General features: G+C 42.6%; 1 protein-coding gene across 3 annotated transcripts in view; it reads right to left on the bottom strand.

Annotated features, from left to right (window-relative positions):
• The window catches only part of shroom2a (shroom family member 2a), an 80,084-nt gene that overhangs the window by 4,773 nt on the left and 62,544 nt on the right, over positions 1–12,767 (bottom strand). For all 3 annotated transcript variants that reach the window (XM_088914683.1, XM_088914681.1, XM_088914682.1), the window contains 3 exons: positions 5,696–6,397; positions 3,280–3,801; positions 1,190–1,355 (listed from right to left, as the gene is read on the bottom strand). In XM_088914683.1, coding sequence (XP_088770809.1) covers positions 1,190–1,355; positions 3,280–3,801; positions 5,696–6,397 — 1,390 coding nt within the window. The remainder of the gene's footprint in view (positions 1–1,189; positions 1,356–3,279; positions 3,802–5,695; positions 6,398–12,767) is intronic.

Raw genomic sequence — 12,767 nt, 5'->3', positions numbered from 1 at the left:
TAGAATAACATGGCAAAATCTGCCTTTTTTTTTCTATACTAAAAAATTGAGCAAACTGTCTCTCTGAAGTTCGTTACTTTTGGCCTGTGACTGGGTCACCCTTGCTTGTGTGTCTTATTTTCACATTTTTATGCGACTACAGCACTGTCCTTTCACTTTAAAGAAACAAACGAAACAAAAAAAGCCAGCAAATAAACAATATTGACATTACAGTTGGTTCCAACATAAACTATCAATTGGTTTGGACTGGTGTTTAGTTAAATTTAAGTTCAGACAAGTTAACTTCAATCGATGCTCTAACAATAGTGGAATATAAATATCTTTTTCCTCAGTGGGTTTTGAAATGTCCTGAATTGGAGATCGTTTCCAATAGAAACTTGATACCTTCCTGGCAAGTTCTCCCTCATTGGCCCTATACTGCACATAGTCCCTCAATCCCTTTCAGCTTTTGACTTCTACAGGCAGACAGCACCCTCTTCTGTTACACCAGCATCACTGCTCTCTGCTCATACATTTTATACGAACTTATTTTAATGGATGACTTAATTAATATATATATACTTTAAAAAAAAGGACTGGGCAATGAAAGTATTCATTCTAGACTGCACAAAAACCACTTGCAAAAAACTGAAAACCTAGATGAATATACAATTGGTGGATATTCCCTACCCACACTGAGTGGCTGCATCGGCAAAATGCTCTGTAGATACCAAAAATGAGTAGAATTTTATTTACAAATCTAAACATATGTATAGCCCATTTAAGATCTGTAAAGATATTCTGTGACTTTATTATGATTTCTCTTGATCACTGATAGGCAATACCTTCATTCAATCCTTTCAGTATTTTACCTTTCATATCCTGAACTAAAGTCATTTTCTTTCCTCTAGTAATAAAGCTGCCTTTCGTAGCAATTTCACATTCATCTAATATTGATTTCCTGAGCTGTGTAAATCGCCACAAAAATCAGTGAAATCATAACCAAAACACTGACGGCTGAAGAATCAAACAGAAAAATGCAGGTGGCACGTATCTGGGACAGTGGTGAAAATATCGGAAACTCTGATCACCCAGTCTCAGGGTGAATAAAGAAGCGAACAGTGATTTTAAATAGAGGGAGAGCAGTGACAGGGTGGTGCCGGCGACGGCTTTGCTGACTGCAGTAGATATGCTCTCCTATACCAGCTACCTTCTTCTGAGAGAGATCATTGTCCAGCTCGTCCTCGGAGTCCTGCTCCTCGATCTGCTCCTGCATGTCCTTCATCTTGATCAGGAGCTCTGCCTTGGGGGCTGACGTGCTGTAGTAGGTGGAGCTGGTACCCAGGGGCACAACAGAGGCCAGCTCGTCCTCCTTCCTGTGAGAGAGAGAGAGCGAGGAGGGGCTGGGTCAACAGGATTCAGTCACTTGACCCTGGCTCTTCAGTTTGATCTTCTTTTCCCAACTAATCCTTAATTACGGAAGTGGGCGACAGCAGAAGGGTAAGAGCTCAATTAAGAGATTACCAATCCCCCAAATGAAAAGGCAAGGATGCAGCTCTCTTCACCACGTGCTGTTGTTATTGTAGACGTCACAGTGTCAGACGCTGCACAAAAAGATCATTTTGTTCCAGAAGTTTGCTTCTGTCTGACTGAATAACATTTCTCTAATAGTAGACATCCTAAAGGAAAAACTAAGGCTGCATTTAAATAAGTGTAAATTAGGTTTTTAGAGTAACTAAATAGGGTGGCATGGTGGCACAGTGGTCAGCATTGCTGCCTCACAGTGCTGGAGCCCTGGGGTCCATTCCTGGGGTGCTATCTGCGTGGCGTTTGTATGTTCTCCCCATATTGGCATGGGGGACTCTCACAGTCCCAAGACATACTGGTGGGTTAACTGGGTTCTAGGAAGACCGGGCCTGGAGTGAGTGTGAGCACATCTGTGTGAACGCTGTGATGGACTGGCGTCCTGTCCGTTGCTAGGACAGGCTCCCCCAAGACTCCAGGACTCATGAATTAGCGGGTGAAATGGAGAGGTTTAACAGGTGACAGCACAGATGTCCAGCAGTGCTGCTTGTTAACTGTACACATTCGACATGTTTTTGCACAGTATTACCATATCCATATCCCAAACACTTCCAAGTGTTTCCTTCTAAAAAAGGACTCAATAGCTTAGAGCACATAATTTAGATCACTTCTGAAAGTACAGCTTTGTGCAGATATTTCACACCAAACAGCCCAAGACGAACCTGGACTTATTTTGATGTGGTAGAATTTTGGAGTTACTGTATTGGTTGATTACTACAGGATGCATTTAGGTATTCCTAAAAGAAGTCTAGTTATATAAAGCCTAACAGATTCCTGCAATCTGCTTTAGACATACATTTACTTTATGCAGTTGTCAGCTTTGCTGGTATTTAATAAGATGCTTCTTCATCCTTTACTTAAGGACCTATGCAAGGTAGCACATTTTACAATGGGGATCTATTTAGACTCTGATATCACTAAAACATCCCTGGACAGCACACTTGAAGTAATGGATGTTGTTACTAGTAATGGGCCAAGGATTCACCATAGTGTTTATCACCTATAACTTTCTCCATTTTTTGTTTTTGTAGTCCAAGGAGCCCACTGGTAGAAGTTTAAACTACACTTCCCAGGCAGCAACAGGATAAGGCCAACTGTAAGAGTCTCTGAGTTAACAGAGCACAGGTGGTGTCAATAAGGGCCTGAACCCAAAGACCAAGCAGGTCTGCTGAACTAAGACTAAAAAACAAAATGGAAAACAATGTTTTTGTGTATGAAAACAGTGTACTGAAGGAGAAACGTCAGCCAGTGAGTATTTCTTTTTGCTCCAATGTTGATTAGGTAGTTGGGGGTGGAATAGCCACCCAGCAAGTTAGATAGGGATTTGTGGAGAAGTGTAGTGATAACTCCACAGAATGAAAAGTCGTTTTTTTTGTCCTTTTAGTCTTGTTTGACTAATTCCAGTTTCGTGAGCCCTGTTGCTTTTTTCTAAAGCCTTCTGTGCACGTAAAGACGCTTGGACCTTCATTTTAAACAAATGCACACCGTCTCCTCCTTAAGCTCCTAAAGGACGGGCCCCAAAAAAAAAAAAGGAAGAGGCCCGTTGAGGTGACCAGCACCCCGAGGTGTCACATGCAGCTCAAGCAGATCGCCAGACAGGCAAGGGCAAGATTGAAGTTGCCAGTATAGAAGGAGGCTGTGCAGGACCCATGGCTGCACACTGCGCACTGCAGCCCGCGCGCGTTCACCCCACAGGCGCGAATGGCCGATGCTTACTTCTCCTCTGCGCTCTTCGGGGAGCCCTGCTTGGGCACCGGCTTCCGCCGCTGCTGCGCCCCCTCCAGCAGCTGGTCTTCCTTGGGGAAGATGCCCTCCATCAGGTCCATGGTCGTCTTCAGCTTGCTGCCGGGGTCCAGGATGTCAGCCAGCGACCTGTCCTTGTCCACGATCTCCCGGGCCAGCTCCTCGGTCTTCTTGTCCTCGTCCGTCCGGTCCGGCGCGCTCCGGACCCCGTTGCTGGCGGCCTGCGCGGCGGACGGGCTGTCCTTCGGGTCCTCGGCACCGGCCTCGCCGGGGCCCTCCGCCCTTTGCCGCGTGTAGGCACAGAAGAGGGAGTAGGACTCCTCCGAGGAGCCCAGGGTCTTGACCTGGGGGTCCCCCTGCTCCTCCGCTGAGCCGGCGGGGGCGACGCTGTGCAGGAGGTACTGCCGGCTCTCCTTCTCCGAGCTGCTCTCGGCATGGACGATCTTGATCGGCACCATCTTCACCGTGGTGTTGTTGTCCATCACCTTCTCTATTCTGCCGCAACACAGAAAGAGGCAGGTATCAAATGACAAAGGTTTTAAAAAAAAAAGCACAATTAAAAATCTCCTTGAACTTGGGAGAAGAGTCTTTTATTACACAATGCTAACAATAGCCAATAGCAACAAAATGTCACTCCTCTACCAAATGACAGCGCTCGCGTGCACTTCCTTGAACTCTCACTAAGGCAGTACGATATTCAGAAAATTCACAGCACAAAAAACAAAAGATTAAATCGCCATCTAAAACTGCAACACTCCTTAGAGAAAATGTTCCCAACCCTGAGCTTCACGTGTTGGCAAAAAGATCAAAGGAATTGGGGAAAAAACATTTAATTCACAATGATGTTCTCTTTCCAGATCTTACTGTTCACCTCTAAGAATCGATTCAATGCCTTTTTCTTTTATTAACAAGTTGTTAATAAAGAAAGCTTTGAACGGGCCACAGTCCATTTTTATTTCAATTAATTTGATAGATTTAGTGCCAAGACTGAAATTTATTGATTTACTGACGACTATGTTGCTTTGAGAAAGCAAGCTACATTTCAATTTCATTTTCCAATACTTGACTATAATATACATATTTATAATATATGTATTATATGCAGAGAGGGAGGTCATACATTGCTGTACAAACGTCTTGGTCATTCTGCAAAGTTTTTCACTTTTATTTCAATGTCACACCTTTTTTTATGCAGAAAGAACTCAATAAAGAAATTTAGCCATTTTATTTTAAGCTAACAGTTAATCCTGCTAGATTTGTACACAGATGTGTAGCAGGGAGCAAACTATGTTAATGGCAAGTAACACGTGACCATGAGTCACCTTGATTTTCTGGATTCATGTGATGGATTAGCTATTAGAATACTTATAAGTTGCTGCTTGTTTACAGTTTACCTTGAGTTCTGAAGTGACAAGCTTAGTCTTGTGCAGGTTCTGAGTAAACTATTGATGTACATAACATGCATACAGCATACTATGCATATATATACAGTCTGTTTTCTGGTTATTTTGTATATGCAGAGTTAAATATTTGTCAATTAAGCAAATTCAATCATTCCATCAAATGACTGCACACTTTTTGTTAGCAGTAGGAAGTTAAGTATCTGGGTTAGATCAGAGTGTAGTGACAAAAAAAACAATGAAGAAACTATAATCAAATATTAGTATCTAATTTTTAACTCATTGCTATAATTTCTTAGCACTGGAAAACACCTATATTTTCAGAGACATCTTATTGAAAAGGATATGAGAATCAGTCCATTATTTAACTCTACTTCCCAAGAAAAAACACCGACCATAATTTATCTTTCAAACCTGACTTTATACCCGAGTTCTTGGTAAAAAAAAAAAATCATACATGTAGAATACATGGTTTTCTTGCCTCCAGTATCTTAACTGGTGTTTACCATTCCACAATGCCTTCTTTGCAGTTACTTTCAGTAACAGCCCTGTTTTCACAGTGCAGGAGAAAAGGCGGTGTCAGTGCAGTTCAAAGGTCACTTTTGGGGAGTGTGGATAAAAAAATGAATCGCAAAAAAAAACACACCAGTCTTAAGCAGAACATATCAAGTCTCTTCAACATGAACGAACAACAGCCTCACAGAAATGACCCTTTCTGAGGGTCTGAGTGACAAAGTGCATTGACAGAAATTCTCACCGGAAAGTGGACACATGTAGGGTGCACTTTCTAATTTCATTTGGTAAACTAGGTTGGGGCGCACTTGAACTCTTGAGGCACTCGAAGATTTTTTGTTCAATAAAACAGAGCAACGACAGAAGCTTAACTGAATTACACCGGCACACGACAGGAGAGGTCTGACAGTGAAGTCCGAGTAAGAACTGGAGCTTCTGTCAGAAGCGCTCAGGCGGCAATCGTCACAGTGTACTACCTGCTTGGGGCTTCATCCTGGATGGAAACCGGCGGCCTGTCAGTCAGCCTCTGAGGTGCAAACTGAGGAGAGGGAGTCCTGGGTCCATCCATGGAAGGCCGGAAGAAACCCGCCGACTTGGAGGAGGAGGGTGAGGAGGGGGGCGGCGGCGCTGGCTCGAGTTTGGCGAGGCTGCCTCTCTCTGCGGCTCCCTGCTCTTCCTCCGGCCCCGCGGCAAGCTGCGTCTGGGTGTGGAGCGGAGCCCCAGGGGAGCGAGGCCCGACTGCTCTGCTGCTCTGGGAGCCGAGCAGGGATTCTGAGGAGTCGCTCAAGGAGGATGTGGTTTCCTGACGTCTGTATTTGTCTAGCTTGGGCGGGGGAGGCCTCTGTGGCACCGGGCCTTTCTTCTTGCTGGAAGGCGCTGCTGCTGGATTAGCTGCTGGATGGTCAGGTCCTGCACTGTGAGAGCCGACGCTGCTGTCAGTCGCGGCCTGGTGTCTCGAGCGAGCGGGAGGGGCCTCATTAACATCCCCGTTGTCCGGGGCAGGGGGTGATCTCTCGCCACCGAGGGCAACAGCCCCGTCTCTGTTCTCAAGGTCCCCTTGCCCGGCCTGCTCGGGTGGAGGTTGCCAACCGGTGGAGCTGGGCTTGAGCTCCTGGGCTTGGTCATTCACTGGCCGTTTTGCTTCCAGTCGGCATTCCTTGTGCCCTCCGTCGGATAACCTGCAAGGCAGACCCACGTATTAGCCACCCCCGTCACGTCATGACCCTGTTCTCTCAGTATTAACTTACCTCTTTGCGTTTTTATTATGAATGGCCAAACGTGTTTTTGCATAAATGCTGCAAAAAATAAAAAAGTCCTTAATAACACGCTTCACAGAGTGTTCATTATGATATAGATGCATAACTCTAAAATATTCTGCATAGTGGGTACTATGGTAAGAATATTTCAATGAATTACTGTAAATTTCTGAACACATATTTCTCATGTCTCCATAACAATGTACCACTGTTTTTCCGAAACTTTCCATGGCAACTTTCTGCAGGCAGACAAACCAGCATTTTTTTGTTCCCACAAGCCTGTACTGAATTTGTAGCGAACAGTGATTTGCTGTCAGTTGGACTGGCTGGGATGCTGTTTTTGTCATATATTTTAACTCTTTCCCTCTCAGTTCTGTCTAGAAGGATAAAAAATGTGGGTACAACAAGCATAAATCAGCTTAATAAAGTAACACCCAATTTGCACACAGAAAAGAACATTATCCTGAACACTACAGTGCCCAGCCATACATATATATCCTCATTTGGAAAGGCTTTTCAAAACCATGTAATTGGTAAGTAAGTTATCTTCTTTAGAAGGACGAGTAAATAGCAGAATAACTTCATTAGCAGAGAAGAGATCAAAGGTGCAACTTCAGAAAAAAAAGCTAATATAGTATAAACACATGCCTACATTCCTAAAACTAGCTGAGCTAGTCAAATTACTTGCAGACTGTTTTTCTTAGTTCCACACACATGTATCTGTCATGGGAAGACGAATATTAATGAACTCTGGCTGTTTCAGAACACTAGAAAGCAGAACTGTCTAAATGGACACACAGATCCACGTTGCATCCATGAAATCAAAGTGAAGAAATCTTGTTTAGAAGGTTCTGCTTTCTTGTGTCAGACATGATCCACAGCAAATTAATATTTACATTCGCATAAATCATAGCAGCTGCTTACATTTAAAAAAAAAGACACTAGGCTCCTGAAAGGTGCTACTTGTAAGGTATACAGCTGCTTTTCTATATTTTGTACACTGGCAAAACCACAAAGCAGGCAGGCTTAAGGACTGAGAGGCACACACACACACACACAAATGAGACAGAAAGAACAAGCGAAAGGAGTACCTGTCAGGCACTGAGAGCCTGTTGGGTTGCTCTACGCTAGATGGCTGAAGACACAGAGAGTGGGCAGGAGACAGTCTTGAAGGGAAGCAGAGAAAGTTAGGAAGGAAAGGACGACCCCATTCAGGTGGTAAAAATGGCAGAGGATGGGGTGGAAGCCTCAGGGAGTCTCCTCTATCCTAAAGCCATGCAGGGTTGTTAACATATTCATGAAATTACAGGTATGAAGAAATCCAGGCATGATCCCTCCAGTTTCCATTTGAGAAGTACAATGGGAACGTATTCCTCATCTAATTAAGGATAATCTCTCCTCTTTTATACCTTAACGCTGGTGGTGGAGTGAATTTAAAGTCTGCTGCTCACCCCGATTTGCTGCTCAGTGAAGACTACTTTAAACTACACTGCGATGCATACAGAGCTACATGGCTTCACATGCGCAGTTGTAAAGAAAAGCTGTATTATAAACGCAAAATGCTTTAAAAGGCAAAGAGAAACAGGGAACCTGTGCTGCAAAGGCATGCATCAGGAATGTCCGCTAAGGGAGATCATTCAAACACATGCAAGACGAGAGATCAAGTAAGATTCCTGCCTCAATAAAATGAGCACCCCAATCTAGATGCACTATCGAGTGCCTGTAAACCTGTTAGTCCTGTTATTTTCTCCGGAAGAATCGCATCAGGCAACAGCATGCATGTGAAAGTGTGATGATGATGTCTAATTTTGGGTGTTGTTGATTTCCAAATGAATACAGCTAATAAAATCTGACCTTTTTTATAGACGTAGGATTCCAGCAATCACTGTCTTGGATAGTGTAGCTGCAATGTTATACAATGTACTGTATACATTGTGTCTACAGCTTTTAGGTTATTTGGGTAAACAGAGTGTCTAACAGCAGTATTTGGTGTTGTAATCCCAGTGTTTCACAGACCAGACAGAACAGAACTGCCTGCTGTCAGCAGATACCAGAATAACCAATCTGAGACACATGTGTTAGAGCACGTTAGAACATGTTAAAACACGACTAACCGTCTTTACAAAAGCCCAATTCCCCCCAACTAAACGTCCTCCTCCTAGGACATATTGTATTCCAAACTTAAAATGACTTGATTCTTAAATTCTGAAGAAAAAAAAATCTGACCTGCATTCCAGTTTGGTTCTGTATGGAAAGTTTCAATTGTTATTTCTAACATTTTCTTCTTTTAAAATAAGGCAACAATTCGTTGTGGTGTGGTGGAAAAACCAATCCCCCTGCATCCCTTACAGTAGCATTAACAGTGTGAGTTCTGCGTTTCAAGGCTTGTTCCAGTCTTGGAGAATAGGAGGCTGAAGTGGAACAGCAGAGCTCAGGCAGACCAGTCTCTAGCAGAAGTCCGCTGTTCAGGTTTAGAAAGTAATCTAGGCCTTCAACTGGAGGAGGGCTTCAGACAGATCGGCCATCCCAGACTTTATTCTTGTGGGAAGCCTTGATCGAATTTTTGCCCTTTTCAGCCAAATCACTTCATCGGCACTTTATGAGATGAGTCTGAATTAAGCAGTCACTTAATAAGCAGGGGTTACACTTCTGGCCATCTCTCCAATGGAAGGATGGGTGTGACTCCGATTTGGCACACAGGTCAAACAAGTCTGATGTCTCAATCTACAGGCGGTGGACAAAAAAAACGGAGATGCTGGGATGAATGAGGGACACCAAGCATATTGAACGCAAAGGCTTCCACCCAGGCGAGGACTTATAATAACATTCCAGCGTGTGTAGGGTCATGTATAAAAATGCTGCCTATAATTATGACTACGGCTGCAAGAGGGGACCTCAGCCACTTTGAAAGAGGGGGTGACTGCAGGGCAAGTTGGGAGGAACGTCGGTGGCCAATACAGCCCAACCTGCCAATGTTGCACAAGCAACAGTGTCTAAGATGTTGGTGGGAAAGACATCATCAGCAGAAGGGCAATAGGGGGCTCCAGTGCAGTAATCCGAAGCGTTAGGCAAAACACGCGAGCAATGGAAGATCAATTTACTGCAAGCTCTATCTGGAGCGCAAACAGCATCAAAACTGGTCTGCTGAGAACTCCACAGAGCTGGATATCACAGTCCGGCTGCAGTGCAAACTGTTCATCATACCTACTGTAGCAGCGCACGTTTGTGAGTACGGTGGTGCAAAGAACACAGGCAATAGACTAGCAAGCAGTGGAGAAATGGGATAAGGTCAGATAAAACATCCTTTAACATGGTTTTGAATAAATGGACTAATGCTCCAACTGCTAGCCCGGAGAACTCTATTACCCTGAATGCTTGGTTCCAACAGCGCAGGGTTCTGTGGGGCACTTTCTGTGGGGCTTATTTTTCTGGCATGGTTTGGGTGCTCACATTCACTTAGAAGGCCAGATCAATGCTATTAATTAATTAATAGTACTGAGTGATCATCTCCCCCCCATGTTGCAGCAGTTCTTTCCTGTCAGGAGGGGTGTCTTCTGGGATGACACTGTCCCCCTCCAAGGAGCACCTGTGGTCACCCACTAGTGTGACGGATTTGTCACTGGTGATGCCACTGCCTTCTCTGTCACCTGATCTGGACCCAATCGATCATTTATGGGATATTCTGGAATAAAGCCTAAAAACAACCTAATTATGAAACCCAATGCCTTATTAAGTGACTTTAAATTAGTGTTTCTATGTTTTTACACTACCAGCAGTCCACAGCTCATATCGGTGTCACAACCACTGCTTAACAGCCTGTAGCCTTGCGTGTTGGATGGCTATAAACTCTTCCTTTCTCTGCGAGAGCAGGATGTACCCACAGAGAAATATGAAGGGTCCTACATTACAGCTGCCCATGCTGCACTTTAATGCAGATAAAGACGTTCCTCCAAGTTCCAATTTTCCTTTTAGGGACAAAATGTCACAATAAATGAGAAATTTCCCTGAACCACAACATGAAAACCGAACCCAAACTGGATTGCAGGTTCCGACTGTAAGATGGCTTTACCGAGGACGATGTCAAAGATGAGCGCAGCTCAATTATCCTTCAGCAGGATCACACAGAAGGTGAACGGTAGAGCCTTGAGAAGGGTTTCTAGAGTGATTCAGACAAGCGGCAGGGAGGGAACACATGCAGCATGCTTAGTAGATTGGACTGTCATCAGGTCTTACTGTTTAAAACAGTGGAGTGAAAGAAAGCTTCAAGCACCAGAAGCGCCCAATGGCAAAGACCTGCAAAGTGTCAAATGTGAATCAATGAGTCTAACAGTTATTCCTTCATTATTCCTGGGTGCTGAAGAGAAGAACCTTCAAAGCACAGGGCTGTTGACACCAGAAATTCACAAAAGAGTCAAAAGCTTCATCAAATATGTTGGATGTCCTACCACAAAGACTTACTTTACCTACTTAAGACTCTAAAAGCAAACATCATCCTATGAGCATTAGAAAGCACAAACAATTTTAGAATACACACCAATTTAAACTACAACACAACTTTAAAGCAGGCGGGTCATTCATACCTATATGGCTAGCCACTGCTCACGGCTCATGCATGCTTTCATTTGCATGGAATGCATAGATATTGATCAATGAAAGACAATTTTGCAAGCGTTTTTCCTGGCACACAGCTTTAGTTACTTTTTTTTTACTTAAATTTTGTCCAGACATTTAAAAAAATGATTTTTGGTTATTTTGCACATTTTTTTTGCAAAGAAAATCAGTTTTATGCAAAAGCACAATTGTCACACAAACTTTGCTGTTCCAATCACAATATCTGGTTGCAAGGATATCTGCTTACACCAGAAATAAAACCCAAACCCAACCACGTACAGCAGCAGGTAAAGACTGTTACATCTGGAAATTATCAGACAAGAAAAAAAGAATGTAAACCAAACTAACTTAAGACATTTGTGAAAGGGTAGTGGAACCCTGATTTATATGGATTTATACCGCATTCATCTCACTTGAAAGAGTTCATTTTATCATTTTGGTGCTTGAAAAGCATTACCTGTGACTTGCACAGCAAGAGATGCACAGCAAAGTAGTTGTTCAATTTCTCAGAGAAATTAAATTCAGTATGGCAATTCAGATGATGGCAAGGTTGATGGAAAACAGGCAAATTACTTTTTAAACTACTAATCACTAAAGTTTTTTCTTAATGTCAACTGAAAATGAGCTGTCCCCTCATGCATATCTACTGCGTCTTTAAAACTAATCAATACAAACCACATACTGTACTCACTCAAGGAGTTACGGCACACAATACTCCAAACTCCATCAAACGTATCAATATATTAAAATGATCCAAAACACCTGGTTCATATTATTTCTTGCCATTACAAGCTGCCAGGCAGAATTTCGGGATTTTTTGTTTGAATACACAAATTCAGAAAAAAACATCTCACTAAATAGTGCCATGTGTTTTTCCCAGAAACCTTCAACACACAGAAACCAAGACTTCTGCTTATGGTACAAAACATGCTTAAATCAAAATTATATTCTGATGTATTGATTGACGACTGAACTAAAGATATTTCCCCGTGCCTAGCGCTTATTTTGGTGTTTGTACTGACAGTGAAAATCACCAATACAGTAAGTCTTACGGTTACATCAACATTCCGTGAGTGATAAAGGGATTAAACAACATATCAAATGTGAAAATTGACACTAATTCCACACAGAAAAATAGAAACAAAGTTGGAAAAACAAACACGCAAGAAATGGCCAAAACGTTTGTGTGCAATTAACAGGGTTCCTTTGCAGCTCACACATGACGGTTTTTAAATTGTACTGTACATTAAGGTGTTCTGTACTTAAAAGAAATCGTCTCCTAAATCTTGCTTTAAACAGCCAACTGTATGTGAAAAATATATGAAAATGAATAAGAAAATTATTATACTGTATATAAAAGATTGTGAATGTCAATTTGTACTTTTTGGAATGGAAGCTTGTTTGCTGAAAACATCATTCCTACAAACTGGTATATCCCTTGTTTTGTCTCATACAATAACAACATTTTGCTAATACACAGTTTCTTAATTTTATCACTGGTTAAAAAACACTGAAGAAGGAAGCGAAGGAAATCCGCTCTCCACCTCCAGAAAAAAGCACGAACTGAGAATGTACACGTTTTGCATGAATAATAAAAGTTTAACGACTTAAATTAACTATACTTCAAACCATATCTAGACCTACACATTGTAGATTGCTCATAATGTGTTGTATTTTAATC

This window comes from Atractosteus spatula, chromosome 4 (assembly GCF_055471065.1).
Source record: "Atractosteus spatula isolate fAtrSpa1 chromosome 4, fAtrSpa1.hap1, whole genome shotgun sequence".
Classification (NCBI taxonomy): domain Eukaryota; kingdom Metazoa; phylum Chordata; class Actinopteri; order Semionotiformes; family Lepisosteidae; genus Atractosteus; species Atractosteus spatula.
Note: the sequence above shows the minus strand (reverse complement) of the source record. Positions and strands in the feature narration are given on the sequence as shown.